Here is a 15,549-nt window from a genome sequence, read left to right as displayed (position 1 = left end):
ACTGGCTATTTCTGTCTATTCACTTACTTATGTCTTTAAATCTGCTTATTTTGAATCAAATTATTTTGTAATCCTTTTTTACAACTCTTTTGGACCCTGTAAGGCTCTGCCAGCCCAGCAGAGGGCAATGGGGATCCCTGTCTGCCTCTGCTCCAGGGCCACGGTGCTCCCTGGAAATGGGAATGACTGGCAGGAAAGATGGAAGTGTCACACAACATGTTTTGGTTGCCAAGACAACAAATGAGAGATAGGGCTGTAAAAACAAACCCAGAGTATTCAAAATGCCTGAGCAAAAGTATCAAAACTGGAGGCAGGGAGAAAATCAGACAGTTCCTGGAGAAATTAAATAGCAGCACGGAGGGTGTTCCACATACTGAGTTATTATAGTTCAGTGAGAATGCTCTGCTTTAAACTCTTTATTTAAAAAAAAAATCATTTTAGTAACAGTCAGATACTTTTTGTGAGCAATTAAGGCATTTTGGCCACAAGTTTTACTGAATTGTGACAGAGCTTTCATTTTTGGAACAACAAAAATCCAACTAACAGTGCTCACCTACACCCTAAAGATTCATGGCTGGTGTTACCCTGCAAGAGGAATCTTAAACGTGCTAATGGTGGTTCCTTCAGGAAAATAAGAGAAAATGACCTGAGGCATTTCTTGAAAGGTAAATCATGACATGTTGGAATCTTCACTTTCAGTCACAGCTGTTTCTTTTTCCCTGGGAGTTCTCTCCCCCTTGGCTGCACTGGATTTCTTTTTCTTCTTCTCCTTTTGCTCCATGTTACTTGATGCAAGTTCTTCACTCTTCTGGGTGATATATTTTAGCTGAGAACAATAAACTGATCAGTCCTCTACTGAAATTAGAGAGAAATGTTGAACAGAAAGTAACAGGGCAAATTCTTATTACAAGAAAGATGACAGACTCCAAAAAAAAACATTTACTCTGCCTTTTCAGGCAAGTTCATCTTGCATATTTCAAATCACATATGAAAGGGAAAAATCTCCTCACATAAAATTAAATTCAGTATTGGAGGCATTTTTCTCCATGGATCCATGCACAGGATGCCCCAATATTAGTGAGTTCAACCCACTGAACTTCACAGAGATGAGCACAAGGGAGAACACAGTGATTCCATGATCCCTGGATTCATGTCAGGGCACTCAGCACCCCGAGGCAGACTCAAAGTATTCCTGAGATTAGACTAAAACAAAGGCACACAAAGTCAGGAAGAAGCAAAGTGATTCATGTGCAGGATTGATGATGTTTGTTGCACTTTTGTACTTGGAATCTCAGCAACCCTTCTGCAATTCCTGAATTGCAATTAGATCTGTGTTCCCACACTGGGGGGAGTGTCAGCAAGTGAAATAAGATGAAAGTTTAGAAATCACTGGATTGTGCCCATTCAGCATCAGCAGGGCAGTGAAATTGCCTAAACAACAGTTGCTTCACCATCTACATCCTTCATTCAAATGCTCTTAACTGGTTTCAGAATGCTGTGAGAGAGAAAATACAGTGATCTCACCAAAGAACTGCTCCTTCTGGCCAAAAGCTTCACATCTTCTGTGTTGATTGTGCTTCGTTTTGCATGCCTGCAGAAAATTAAACCCAGCCCTTACCATGTTTGTCAGCACTGTCTGTAAGAGGCCACACAGCACCTCACTGAGAGCACTGAATAATTCAGTGACTGAAGGGGCTCAGTGTGGGCCCAGCAAACCACACCTGCCTCTCTTTGCTAACTATGCACAAAGAACTGCCCTATCAAGCTTGTTTGTGTACATCTTCATTCCCACACTTCCTGTGTGAAAATTTAGCAACCAGAACTTCAGGCACCACTGTCCTGTTCCCTCTTACTTGTCAGCAGGTCACTGTGTGAGGTTTGAACCAAAAACAGCCCTTGGAGCAACCAGGTGAAGCACAGACAGGTTGGCAATGCCCTGACAGCCCCAAACCATCCAGCACTAATCCATTTAACAGCTACATACAGTCACTCATCTAAACAAGCACTGGCACCACAGAAATGACCTTCTCAGATCAGAAAATACCTACAGGGAATATCTATTTCTGAACTTCACAGCCACTATTTAAGCAGCCAATGGAGCCCTATAAACCTTGAATTACAAGTTCTAAAAATTATGTAAGAGCTAACACAAAAGAAGAAAGCCTTTGTAACAGGCCATGCCTACCTTGCAAACATTTCCAGGTCTCTTGCAAAGATTTCTAGAGAAAACACAAAGAGGGCACATATTTTACAATGACACAACAGCTGTCACAAAGGTGTAACTGCAGGTCACCCAGGTCGGTTAGAGACTGGTTATGAGGTGCCACCCTCGCACAGGCAGGAACCCACACAATAGTTCCACCTACATTTAAATGCTTTCTCCAAGTCTGAAAAGTAGAAACACTACTTTTTGTGCTTTTAATGCAGTGATGTAGTTCAGTGCTATTATCTTAAAGACCCGCGTCTCCTGCAGTGGCTCCAGGACAGACAGGGAGCATCGCTGTAACCATGGTAACCCAGGTAAGGTAACACCAGGTAATCCAAGTAACCCCAGGTAACCCAAGCAACCCCAGGCGACCCAGGAGGTACCACACTGCCGGAAGGTGATCTCGGAGATGGCCGCGATGCTCTGTTTGCTGAACTGCACGTCCTTGTCCTCCTCCACCTCCTGGCACAGGCACCCCACCGTGTAGTGAACGGCCGCCTTGAGCCTCTGCAGGGAGCAGGGCAGGGGCAGCAGTGACACACTCGCTCTGCCCGAGCCCCGGAGCCCCAGCGGCTCACGGCCCAGCACCCCCCGGTACCTGCGTGAGCAGCTCCCGCTCCTCGCCGCCCGCCTCGGCCGCCATCGCGCCCTCACAGTTCCCGCCCCTCAGTTTCCCGCCCCCCGCCCGGTTCCCGCCCCCCGCCCGGTTCCCGCCCCCCGCCGGGTTCCCGCCCCCCGCCGGGTTCCCGCCCCCCGCCGGGTTCCCGCCCCCCGCCGGGTTCCCGCCCCCCGCCGGGTTCCCGCCCCCCGCCCGGTTCCCGCCCCCCGCCGGGTTCCCGCCCCCCGCCGGTGCCCGCCCCCCGCCCGGTTCCCGCCCCCCGCCGGGTTCCCGCCCCTCGCCGGGTTCCCGCCCCTCGCCGTTCCCGCCCCCCGCCGGGTTCCCGCCCCTCGCCGGGTTCCCGCCCCTCAGCCCTTCATTGCAGGGGGGCTGTAACGCAGAGCCAGCTCTGCGAGCTGCTGCAGGGATCTGTAATTCCCCGTGGGAGGAGGAGACACAGAACGAGGGAGAGTGGGGAAAAACGGCCGAGTGTCTCTGCCAGAGCTCGGAACTGGGAACAGCAGCTGAGGGGAGAACGACATTCCTGTCCCAAACCAGCCCTGTCCCTCTGCAGCCTCCCACAGGGAGCACCCAGAGCTGTAAGAACCAAGTTCCTGCCTGTCACAACCAACCACGGCACCAAAGGGAAGCCTTTACCTCCTGGCCCCTGGGCAGCGGTGCTGGGCTGTGCTGTCTGACACTCCACCTCAGGAAAGACTCAACTCCTCTGCCTCGATCCCTATGGCTCTATGTACTACAATACCACAAAAATGCCATAATTATAAATTGTAGGCTATTAAATACTGCACCAAGACACTCTGGCTAGCAGTAGTGAAAAGAAAATACATCAGTACCTTTATACTAAATTTATTTAGCTTTCATATATGATATATATATATTGAGATATACATTTACATATGAAATATTCCCACAAGTTATTACAAAAGTGTCCAAACACAAGTTCTAGCCCAGTACAGTAAAAAGTGACGTTCTAGGAGAAATCTCTGAGATCTACAGTATCTTGGCTTCCAGTGGCAGGGTCTCCATCACACATTGTAGGCAGAAGAGGACACGTTCCCTCCGTGGCCTGTCCAGTTGGTGTGGACAAAAACCCCAGGCTTGGAGAGCAACTCATATGTGTGTGCACCAAAGTAATCCCTCTGTGCCTGGAGTGAGAGCACACACAGGAATGAGTGTCACAGCCTCAGGAACACAGAGACATGAGTGTCACAGCCTCAGGAGCACAGAGACACGAGTGTCACAGCCTCAGGAGCACAGAGACAGGAGTGTCACAGCCACAGGAACACACAGACACGAGTGTCACAGCCACAGGAGCACAGAGACACGAGTGTCACAGCCTCAGGAGCACAGACACGAGTGTCACAGCCTCAGGAGCACAGAGACACGAGTGTCACAGCCTCAGGAGCACAGACACGAGTGTCACAGCCTCAGGAGCACAGAGACACGAGTGTCACAGCCACAGGAGCACAGAGACACGAGTGTCACAGCCACAGGAGCACAGACACGAGTGTCACAGCCTCAGGAACACAGAGACACGAGTGTCACAGCCTCAGGAGCACAGACACGAGTGTCACAGCCACAGGAGCACAGAGACACGAGTGTCACAGCCACAGGAGCACAGAGACACGAGTGTCACAGCCTCAGGAGCACAGAGACACGAGTGTCACAGCCACAGGAGCACAGAGACACGAGTGTCACAGCCACAGGAGCACAGACACGAGTGTCACAGCCACAGGAGCACAGAGACACGAGTGTCACAGCCACAGGAGCACAGAGACACGAGTGTCACAGCCACAGGAGCACAGAGACACGAGTGTCACAGCCACAGGAGCACAGAGACACGAGTGTCACAGCCACAGGAGCACAGAGACACGAGTGTCACAGCCACAGGAGCACAGAGACACGAGTGTCACAGCCACAGGAGCACAGAGACACGAGTGTCACAGCCACAGGAACACACAGACACGAGTGTCACAGCCACAGGAACACACAGACACGAGTGTCACAGCCACAGGAGCACAGAGACACGAGTGTCACAGCCACAGGAGCACAGAGACACGAGTGTCACAGCCACAGGAGCACAGAGACACGAGTGTCACAGCCACAGGAGCACAGAGACACGAGTGTCACAGCCACAGGAGCACAGAGACACGAGTGTCACAGCCACAGGAGCACAGAGACACGAGTGTCACAGCCACAGGAGCACAGAGACACGAGTGTCACAGCCACAGGAGCACAGAGACACGAGTGTCACAGCCACAGGAACACACAGACACGAGTGTCACAGCCACAGGAACACACAGACACGAGTGTCACAGCCACAGGAGCACAGAGACACGAGTGTCACAGCCACAGGAACACACAGACACGAGTGTCACAGCCACAGGAACACAGAGACACGAGTGTCACAGCCTCAGGAGCACACAGACACGAGTGTCACAGCCACAGGAGCACAGAGACACGAGTGTCACAGCCACAGGAGCACAGACACGAGTGTCACAGCCTCAGGAGCACACAGACACGAGTGTCACAGCCACAGGAGCACAGAGACACGAGTGTCACAGCCACAGGAGCACAGAGACACGAGTGTCACAGCCTCAGGAGCACAGAGACACGAGTGTCACAGCCACAGGAGCACAGAGACACGAGTGTCACAGCCTCAGGAGCACAGACACAAGTGTCACAGCCACAGGAACACAGAGACACGAGTGTCACAGCCTCAGGAGCACAGACACGAGTGTCACAGCCACAGCAGCACTAGGATTGCACCCACTGACACTTGACTGTGGGAGTACTAAAAATAAGTCATAACATTTAAACTTATTTCCTCATTATTAGCAAACTCACTGCAATGAAACATTTACTGCTATCTAGTATTATGAGTTCTGTAGAAACAAAAGTATATTACTTCTGCTTGGTACTAATCTAAAAAGCAAGCACTTACATACATGTAAACATTCAAAGATACTTCTCTTCAAACCACTTTGATTCCAAGGTATCACTACCCCTGGTTCACAGATGGGACACTGACACATGCTGGGCACTGCCACACCAGTATCTCTGGTGTTCTTTATCCAGGTACCTCTAAATGTTTTATTGTGATGAATATCAGGTGTAGCAGAAACATACTGGGCAATCTGTACTGTGAGTGATTAGGCCATACTGGGGCCTTGAAAGCTGTGTTTAAATAACATGAGGATATTGCTCTTTCAGCACCCACCTGAATCAGGTTAGCTGGCAGTACCTCATGCCTGTATCCATCATAAAAAGAAAGTGCTGTGGTGAAGCAGGGCATAGGGATTCCAAGCTGCACTCCAGTACTGATCACACGGCGCCAGGAGTCCTGGGAGAGGGGAAAGGAGGGGGGAAAAAGAGGAAAAACAAACTAATCAGTGCTTGCTCAGAGCTAAGTGCAGGCACAGGAATAATTTTAGTACAACTGCATGTGCTGTCTCATGTTCTGTGAAATCCAATAACCAAGTCTGTGCAAATGCAGCAGGAGATTCCTGATTTTACATGACCAGGTTGATCCAAAATAATGGCAAGTAAGATAAGAGTTACCAACAGGACAAGAAGAGCTGAGGCACACACTGAAACCACAGCCTGGAGCAAGGATGCTGTCCTTTCACATAAACACCATCAGAGCACCCCAAAAGCACAAACCCAGCAGGGAATGTTCTGACCAAACACAGAGGCACTTCCAGGACCTGTCAGCAAGCCCAGGACGAGGCTCACCCAGGGGCATAAGAGGTCAGTGTGATACTTCACACAGACATGGATAATCCTCAGTATGATTGTTCCTCTGATCTAGTAACTTGCATGGACTATTCAGATTCAGTTACAAGAATTATTAATGACAATATATGAGTTCTTTGTTGGCCACATCATCTGGTTTGAATTCTGCCTGTCAGCTCCATCAGAGCCAGGGCACTGTTTGGCCAGACCCAGGCCTAAAGAAGGCTGTTCTGGGGGTGCTGCAAACAATGGTACTGGAACAGAAATCCGTGTGCATCACAATGTTCACACAGGCCAGGCAGTTCTGCCTCATACTGTGGTTCTTCTGAACTGGTAGAGCTCAAGGCTCTTCTGTAACAGTAAAATGGAAACCTTGAGTTTGCAATCACAGCTTGGCCAATTTCAAAGAGAAGAACCACAACAGTCCTCACTGTAAACTATTGTTTTTATGCTCCCCTTTCCTTGGAACTCACCTGGCACTTCTCTACAGCTGTCTTAAAGAAATCATCCAACAGCAAATTCTGGAGGTCGGGGTTCCTATCAAAAGCATCTTTGATTTTTCCCAGGAACACACTAGGCAGAAGGAAACCAGGTATAAATTTCACAGCTTCCAACAAAGGCCCAGAATCCAAAACTTACAGTGCCACATCGTCATTCAGCCAGACAGACTCCAAACATTACAAAGACCAAAGAAAGTCTGCAGCAGATTTTCTAAGCCCCCAGAACAGTGGGTTCATCTGGTCACCTTTAGCACTGTCTCTGTACAGAAACAGCCTCTCAGGATCCCATCAGCAGAGTAACTCCATGGATATTCCAGGGAAATCTCCAGGCTTGTCAGCCAAGCACTGCACAAACTAAACTAAAGAGCCTGATCTTCCCCCCTCAGCCACAAAGCCACCCCTGGCCTGCAGTACCTCCTGATGATGCAGCCGCCCCTCCACATCAGCGCAATGGCCCCATAGTTCAGTGTCCAGCCAAACTCCCTGGCTGCTTGTCTGAGCAGCATGAAGCCTTGAGCATAGGAGATGATCTTGGAGGCATACAGGGCCTAAAAAACCAAATCCACACTCTGAGAGGAGTCCCACGAGGCTGAACAAGAAACTTCACAGCATACATGCTCTGTTTAGTCCATGTCTCATCAGTGATAAGCTATTTGAGAACCAAAACGTCCTTTCTAGTTGTTGGAAGGTTTGGTCTCAGCAGAGAGAGACATCAAGAGACCATACCCACTGCAGAGACAGGAGTGTTGAGGGGTGGAAAAGCTCCTGTGCATGAATTCTGCCCTCTGCACCCCAGGCAGTGACCACTGCCCTCTGTGGCTTAGACCTGAACTCCCTCAGGACTATTCTTTGGTCAGGAACAGGCCACACGATGCTTTGTGGGCATCACTAGACAATGCACAACACTGAAATTCAGGAAGCAGCTGGTCTGAAACAGCAGGAGCTGCTCCCCAGGGCCCACAGCATCCCACCCTGCTCTGGGGCAGCTCAAACCACCCAGGCTCACCTTGCGGATGTCCTCCAGGAAGGCCTTCTTGTCCCCACTGAACTGGGCCAGCCTGGGCCCAGCCAGCAGCTGGCTGGCCTGCACTCTCTCCTCCTTGAGGGACGACAGGCACCGTGCAAACACAGCCTCACCTGGGGGCAGAGTTAGAGAGCTGAGCACCACTGGCAGTGTCTGAGATGCTCAGCACACAGTCAGTGCCTCTGGGTGATGAGCCACACACAGGGAAACACAGTCACAATGGCAAAAAAATCAAATAAATCAGCAGGTTAACTTACAAAAGGAAATAAGATTCACATTCTGGTGGGGCCCTATCACTAGTGTTCAGAAGCCCATAGGAAAGTTTTATAACATCACTAAGCAGGTTAATCAATGTGGTTTGCCAGGGCTAAAAGGAGAAAGCCTAACTGACAATCTCTTGATCTGGCTCAGGCAATTCCTAATCATGCTGGTCTAAGTTGAAGTTATTTGCAATTGATGACAGTATTGTAAAATTGGAGAGGAAAAGAAGTTTCCCTATCAGGGTCTGGGAGAAGGAAAGGAAGCAAGTCCTAATCTGTGCTTCTGTTCCAGTTTCAAGTGAGTTGTGAATTACCAAAGGAAAAAAAAAACACACCCCAAAATCAAATCAACAACAATAAAAAAAGAAGAATGAGTAATGTTTTCACAGGATTCTGGATCCTCCCTGCAGCAGGATTGACATATCACATCTAACTCACAACTGGCTCCTTTCCATTTCTGCAGAAACTTCCTTCTGCCCTGGGGAGGAGCAGCATGGAAGAGCAGGAACAGCGTGACTGTGCAGGAGTTTGCCAAGTCATGCTTATGTAGTAAAACCCCACAGAGCCACTGCCCTGGGAGCAGCCACGTTTGCACAAGGGCCATGGCACACACCTCCCTATCAGCTCATCATCCCTCAGAGGCTCCTGGAACTGCAGAGCACCAATCAGGGTGTGTCTCCTCCACCCTCGATCTCTGCAGGACCCCCAAACAGGAGAGCATTACCAGCACAAGCAAGAAACACTGTTTCAAGTCTAGAACTGAAAGGCTACAGCTGCAGCAGAGTATTAAAACCATTTACAGAACTTGCTTTGTTGCTGGAATGCAACCATGTTTCCTTGATAGCTACACTGCAGTTACACTTTTACCTACTGAATATAATTCTTATCTTCAGGATATGACCAGCCAAGGCAAAGGAAAAGCAGTGGAGAAAGCATGAAAATGAAAGCAATTCTAGGAGCAAAGCACCTGGTGAGTCATTGAATTACTGAATGGGAAGCCCACACTGGACCTGTGGTATTATTAGGGCACTGTAACTGTGCTGCAGGTGTGTTACAGCTCCTGTGTCCCAGCACTGCCAGCACAGCATGACGTGTCCACCTGTCCCCCCAGTGCTCACAGCACCCTGGGGACACCACGGACACAGGGGTGACAACTGTACCACCAGCAAAGGAACAAGGTCAAACCAAGCCCAGCAGCCACAATCAGCAAGGGCAGAAAGGCTGCAACAGCTACACCCAGAAAAGCCTCTTGTGTGAGCCAAGCCCTGCAGTGGGAGAGCTGGAGAACACTCACCTATGAGTGTGACAGGGACTCCATACTCCAGGGCAGAAATGGCTGTCCACTTCCCTGTGCCTTTTTGTCCTGCACTGTCCCTGATCTTTGGGAGGAGGAATTTGCCATCACTGTCTTTGAATTTGAGAATATTGGCTGTGATTTCAATCAGGAAAGAGTCCAACTCTGTCTTATTCCATTCCTGAAACACCTGGAAAAGGAGAAAAAATGTTTATGCATATATATATACACACACACTCATACACACACACCAATCTGCTACACATCTACAATATATATCAAATGATTTATTGATTTATGTATCCATTTGCCTGTTTGATTATAATGCTCAGTGCTTCACCAGCTCTTTTCAGGTAAGGTAACTGATAACTCCACACAAGCAGGTGGTTCTGGGGAGGAATCAGCTGTAAAATCGAGAGTTTAGACACCTCCTCTAATGTTCAGCTGTACGTGCTTGCTGCTCCCTCCCTCCTGGGAAGCTCGGGAATGTGCTCTGCCCTTGCAGGAGGCAGGTCAGGAGGATCCCTGACATGATGTGCAGCAGATTTACCCCCCCAGGGCAGACAGCCCAGGGCACAGGGCAAGGCAAGGCCCCAGACATGCAGCTCACCTTTGCCATCTCGTCGTGCTCCATGCCCACCACGTCCTTCATCAGGTGATAGGCCTCGCAGATCAGCTGCATGTCCCCATACTCTATGCCATTGTGCACCATCTTCACAAAGTGTCCAGCACCTTCATCTCCCACCTGCCAGGGAACATCCCCCAGGCCCATCAGCACCAGCACCACTCCCAGGGCCTGGCACTGCCCACGGCCTCCTTGGCCTGAGGGAAGGCAGCAAACCCACTGCTAACCCAAACCAGGGGGGCACAGGCCCACTGAGCTCCCCCAACCATAAAACTTTGTCTTCCCTTGGCATGGTGTGAGTTATCAGAGATGGCAGACTGGAAACAAACCCAGTGAGCCAGGAAATCAACCTGAGGGCACTGGGTTTGTTATGGACAAACATCTGAGCCTCAGCACCCAAACTCCCTAAGCAGGGATGTAACCCCAGGTTAAGGTCAGTGTCAAAGGAATATTTACCCAGTCACAACAGGGCTCCCCAGATCCCACTTTAGCAGCAATGCTCTGAAAGATGGTCTTGATGTGGGGCCTGTGGGGAGAAACAACACACCTCAGCACACAGGCAGGGGGCACAAACACCACGAAAGAAAAGCATAATATCCATCAGTATGGATGGGATTCCTCCTCCTGTAACCTGCCAGAAGGCAGTCTGGGCTGAGGGCAGCTGGCAGGCTGAGAACACACCACACAGACATGTCAATATATGGCTCTCAAAAAAAGACAGTTTATGCAAGACATTGGGACAATCAAGTCACGTTTGCAACACTTAACGGACTCAAATATCTTCTCCCTTTGGAAACAGAAGCTGTCCTTGCTGAGCTGTTCGTGGCAAAAAGATGATCAGGCAGCAAATTACTGTTGTTGATGGCTTTGTGCCATCAGATTTGAACAGGCTGACACAGGTATGAAACACTAATGCAAATGGACAGGGACTCAAGAGATTCTAAAGCTCAGGTAGAGCCTGGACACACCTTTTCTTTCTGTACTTCCAGAGAGAATGGGCACCCAGGGATAAAGTGATATGAGCACTGGTGCACAGTCCCTGACAGCACCACGAGCACAAAGCATGCAGGAACTTGCAATGAACTGATGTGTTCAACACTCAGAGCAAACATGTACTGGAGCCTCCTTTCACAATGTGTCACTGCAGGACTTGTGCTGCTGCCCAGTTCATGGTTAGCAGCTTCCCCAGTGCACAGGGCCTCAAAAGAGAAAAATAAACATGAAACTGTACTTGTTTCAAATTCAAACAAAATTCCTTTCTCCCCAGGCACACATTTCTCCCTGCAGATTTCTGTAGGTCCTGCTTTTGCCTGTGAAAGAAAAACCTGCCTTTGTTCTGCTTGCCATGAAGGCTCAGCTTTGCCCCATGACCCAGGACTTCTCTAGGTTGAGAAATCTCAAGCCTTGAGGAAGTGAGATGGCAACATATCTTGTTCCCTCCACACCCACACCCTGCTCCTTCCCTCCCTCAGATCTCGTTGGGAAGAGATGATTATTGCATTCTGAAGAAGGAAATACAGCAGCTCCTGCTTACCAGGCTTCTTTGGCTCCTCCTGGCATGAGTGAAGGTCCATACCTGGCACCCTCCTCCCCACCACTGACGCCACTTCCCACAAATAAGATGCCCTTTGCCTGCAGTTCCTTACAACGTCTCTGGAACAAAGAGCAGAGCAGCATTATTTAGTTTTGTTTAATACCAGAGCTTTACCAACAAAGGTTAGCAATTCACACCTAAAAATAATTTTCCAGTTCTGCTTTGGACATGTGAGGAGCCAACCTTGAGAAAGCCTGTGCAGACACCAAAGTGAGCATTGGGAAACTTCCTGTGGCTTTGAGGGGGATCCCTGCAAAAGGGACTGGCTGAGAAAACAAGTCCTTAAGCACCAGAGAGAAGAGAGCAGCACTGAGGCTGGAAAAGGCTCAGAATTAGGTGTCAGGTGGCACCTGTTGTGTGTAAAGGTGTGGGGGAGGCAGATTAGGCCCAAGGTGGAGCTGCAGAACTCATGGCAGAGTGAAGGTGGAAGCACAGGCAACCACAAGACAGATAATTCCCTCAGAGAGAGGCACAGGCTGAGATCACTCAGGAGAGCTGCAAGATCCCCAGGGATTAATCCTCACTGGCACAGCCAACTCACTGATCCAAGATCAGGATGTCAAAGCAGAAAGATGAACACCAGCAGCCCTTACCAGATGTAGAAATACCAATCTGAATGCAGTATTTTCCTGTGAGCATCCCAGATATCTAAGTGTAGCTTCTGTAACCACCACAGTGACAGCCTGATCACAAGCAGATAATTACTCTGCTGCTTCCATCAACCAAGACAGCCAAACCAGCAGTTCTGTCCTACTGGATTGTCCTGTGACCATGTAGGACTGAGAAATAACAACAAAACCACAAAGCCTTCACTCTTTAAAAGATGTCAATAAAAATATTCTCTAATTATTTAAATAACTTCTTTAAAATATTCCTGTAGAACAGCCCATAACTACTGTAACAATTGCTTTTTAATGATCTAATTTTGCAGAAATAATTCAGTTTGGCTTTCCCTGACCAGAGAGGTGATGGCATCTTTTTGACTGACTCTTCTGATGATCAGAGGAGAAAGAACTGTGTGTGTTTGACTCCCTCACTCTGGGCAGCAAACAGGCCTACCGTGGTGTCTCTGTACTCAGAATTCCCACCATCAATTATGATGTCTCCAGTCTCCAACAAAGGCACCTGCAAAAAATAAACCAGCATTTTGATTTTCTCCATGTATTCAAAATCTAATTAATGATGAACAAGTGAGAGCTTCCAGAGGAAACTCCTCTAAAAGACAGCAAGCAGGCCCAGGCAGAAGGAATGTTTGGCTCACCAGTTTATTGATGAAATCATCCACTGCACTCCCAGCCTTCACCAGCAAGATAACTCGACGGGGCTTCTTCAGCTTGGAGACCATCTCCTGCAGGCTGTGAGCCCCAATCACTTGGGTGCCCTTGGCCTCGTTGGCCAGGAAATCATCCACTTTGGAGACAGTCCTGTTAAAAGCACAGACCTGGGAGAGGAGGAAAACACGTTAATAAAAGCTGCCAACAGAACAGTTGCTTTAGCTCAGAATACAAATCATACAAGCAAAGATCAACATTTTGTGCTCTCCCAGTTCCACCTTCCCTGCAGAGACAGAGCAGGGATGAAGCTGAGCATGTCCCTGCAGGTGCCTTGGGAAGCCCAAGGCAAACGTCAGGAAAATTCATGCCTAACAAACATATCGGGGCCAGCTGAGTGCAGGCCTGCACTGCTGCTCTTCCCTGCCACAGGGCAAAGGGCAGCACAGGTTAGAGCTGCAAGGAGGAAACAGCACCTGTTAGATCATCACACAAGAAGGGAAAAAGTACCCACAAAATGTTCAGCTCCAATCCCAAGGGCTACTGAGTCAGCTTTTCTGAGCAAGGTTTCCTTTGCTTACCACGAAGCCGTGGTCATTCATGTTCAGAATCAGGTTCTGCCCCATCACAGCCAGTCCAATCAAAGCAATGTCAGCTCTGGAATGTGGAACAAAAAGGCCAGGTTAGTCCCATTAGCAGTGACCCAGCAGCAGCAGCCAACGCTCTGTCAGGCTGTTCTGCCCCTGCCAGCCCAGCCCAGCCCCTCCTAAACGCTGTGCCTGGAGCTGATCCTGACAGACAGGACTGCGAGAGAGCACAGAGTCAATCACAGAGCACCCCGAGCTGGAAGGGACCCACCGAGAACACCCAGGCCAAGCCCTGGCCCTGCACAGACTCGCAGAGAACCCAACCTGTCCCCTCCGGGCCTGGGCTCACAGCACCTTCCTGCTCCCGGCTCTGACATAGACACAGACTCACACACGGCCTCACACACGGCCCCACAGACTCACACACAGCCCCACAGCCCCACAGACTCACACACAGCCCCACAGACTCACACACAGCCCCACAGACTCACAGACTCACACACAGCCCCACAGACACACATACACAGCCCCACACCTCACACACGGCCCCACAGACACACATACACAGCCCCACAGACACACATACACAGCCCCACAGACACACATACACAGCCCCACAGACACACATACACAGCCCCACACCTCACACACGGCCCCACACACAGCCCCACACCTCACACACAGCCCCACAGACTCACGGCCCCACAGTTCCATAACCTCACAGTCCTACATCCCCCCACACAGCCACACGGCCTCACATACAGGCCCACACTCGCCTCACAGCCCTACGATCTCACAGTCCCACGGCCCCACAGCCTCCCGCCCACCGGTGTGGTCCCCGCTCGGGCCCTGCCCGCCCCTTCCCTCTCCCCACCGCGGCCCTCGCCACGCAGGACAGCGAGCCCACGGCAGATCCCACGGCAGCACCCGCTGCCGGCCCGCACTCACTCGGCCATGGCTGCGGCTCCGCCGGGGTTCTCTCGGTGCTCTCAGGACTCTCTGGGTTCCCTCTCTCGGTGCTCTCAGGACTCTCTGGGTTCCCTCTCTCGGTGCTCTCAGGGCTCTCTGTTCTCTCTCTGGGGCTCTCAGGACTCTCTGGGTTCTCTCTCTGGGGCTCCTTCGGTCCCCCCTCAGCCGCGTGGGCGGGGCCGAGCGCGCCCATTGGCTGTCCCGGCAAGCCCCGCCCCACGCCCATGGGCCGATGGCGCGAGAGCCACGCCCCCTTAAAGGGGCAACGCCGGGGGGGGGGGGGGGGGGCGGCACCGGGATGGTCCTGCCTGTCCCCCCAGATTGTCCCTCCCTGTCCCCCCGGGGATGTCCCTCCCTGTCCCCCGGATGTCCCGCACTGTCCCCCAGGATGGCCCTCCCTGTCCCCCCGGATGTCCCGCATTGACCCCCAGGATGTCCCTCCCTGTCCCCCGGGATGTCCCTCCCTGTCCCCCCGGATGTCCCGCACTGTCCCCCAGGATGGCCCTCCCTGTCCCCCCGGATGTCCCGCACTGTCCCCCAGGATGGCCCTCCCTGTCTCCCCGGATGGCCCTCCCTGTCCCCCCGGATGGCCCTCCCTGTCCCCCCGGATGTCCCGCACTGTCCCCCCGGATGACCCTCCCTGTCCCCCGGGATGTCATTCCACAGGGACTCCCCGACACCGCAGGGCTGGTGCCTCAGACTTTGCTGTTGTGTTTGGGTGGTTCGATTTCACCCATTCCCCCTCATTTTTAACCATCACCCCCAGATAAGCGAGTTCAGTGCTGGCAGCTGTGACAAGATTAATCTTTCAAGCAAAAGAGTCCTTTGAAGCAGCCACAAAGTACTCAGAAATGCTGTGTAAGAC

At 51.0% G+C, this 15,549-nt stretch overlaps 2 protein-coding genes across 2 annotated transcripts; both read right to left on the bottom strand.

Annotated features, from left to right (window-relative positions):
* Positions 1–401: 401 nt before the first annotated feature.
* On the bottom strand, positions 402–2,869 carry CENPS (centromere protein S). The gene is made up of 5 exons (XM_071575968.1): positions 2,805–2,869; positions 2,590–2,713; positions 2,186–2,219; positions 1,525–1,591; positions 402–826 (listed from the first exon to the last, which is right to left on the bottom strand). Exons 1-5 carry the CDS (start codon positions 2,847–2,849, stop codon positions 671–673), a joined length of 426 nt encoding a protein of 141 aa, XP_071432069.1. The 5' UTR covers positions 2,850–2,869; the 3' UTR covers positions 402–670.
* Positions 2,870–3,655: 786 nt separating this feature from the next.
* PGD (phosphogluconate dehydrogenase) lies at positions 3,656–14,858 on the bottom strand. Its single transcript, XM_071575967.1, has 14 exons — positions 14,724–14,858; positions 14,664–14,690; positions 13,710–13,785; positions 13,119–13,298; positions 12,917–12,982; positions 11,798–11,916; positions 10,720–10,789; positions 10,249–10,383; positions 9,639–9,828; positions 8,067–8,197; positions 7,475–7,608; positions 7,034–7,133; positions 6,046–6,168; positions 3,656–3,970 (listed from the first exon to the last, which is right to left on the bottom strand). Exons 2-14 carry the CDS (start codon positions 14,669–14,671, stop codon positions 3,851–3,853), a joined length of 1,452 nt encoding a protein of 483 aa, XP_071432068.1. The 5' UTR covers positions 14,672–14,690; positions 14,724–14,858; the 3' UTR covers positions 3,656–3,850.
* Positions 14,859–15,549: the final 691 nt, after the last annotated feature.

This window comes from Pithys albifrons, chromosome 22, assembly GCF_047495875.1.
Source record: "Pithys albifrons albifrons isolate INPA30051 chromosome 22, PitAlb_v1, whole genome shotgun sequence".
Taxonomy (NCBI): Eukaryota; Metazoa; Chordata; class Aves; order Passeriformes; family Thamnophilidae; genus Pithys; species Pithys albifrons.
The sequence above is the reverse complement of the archived record's forward strand: the minus strand, read 5'-3'. Positions and strand labels throughout refer to the sequence as shown.

Bases quoted from the DNA above. Each gene is read 5' to 3' on its own strand.
- CENPS (XM_071575968.1), bottom strand. From the start codon at position 2,849: ATGGCGGCCGAGGCGGGCGGCGAGGAGCGGGAGCTGCTCACGCAG. The intron at 2,220-2,589 runs GTACCTCCTGGG...TGTTTTCTCTAG, and splicing joins GATCACCTTCCGGCAGTGTG to AAATCTTTGCAAGAGACCTG. The intron at 827-1,524 runs GTGAGATCACTG...TATTGTTCTCAG, and splicing joins CCAGAAGGAGCAGTTCTTTG to CTAAAATATATCACCCAGAA.
- PGD (XM_071575967.1), bottom strand. The intron at 12,983-13,118 runs GTGAGCCAAACA...TATTTTTTGCAG, and splicing joins ATGATTTCATCAATAAACTG to GTGCCTTTGTTGGAGACTGG. The intron at 10,790-11,797 runs GTAAGCAGGAGC...TTCTCCCCACAG, and splicing joins GGAGGAGCCAAAGAAGCCTG to GCCCCACATCAAGACCATCT.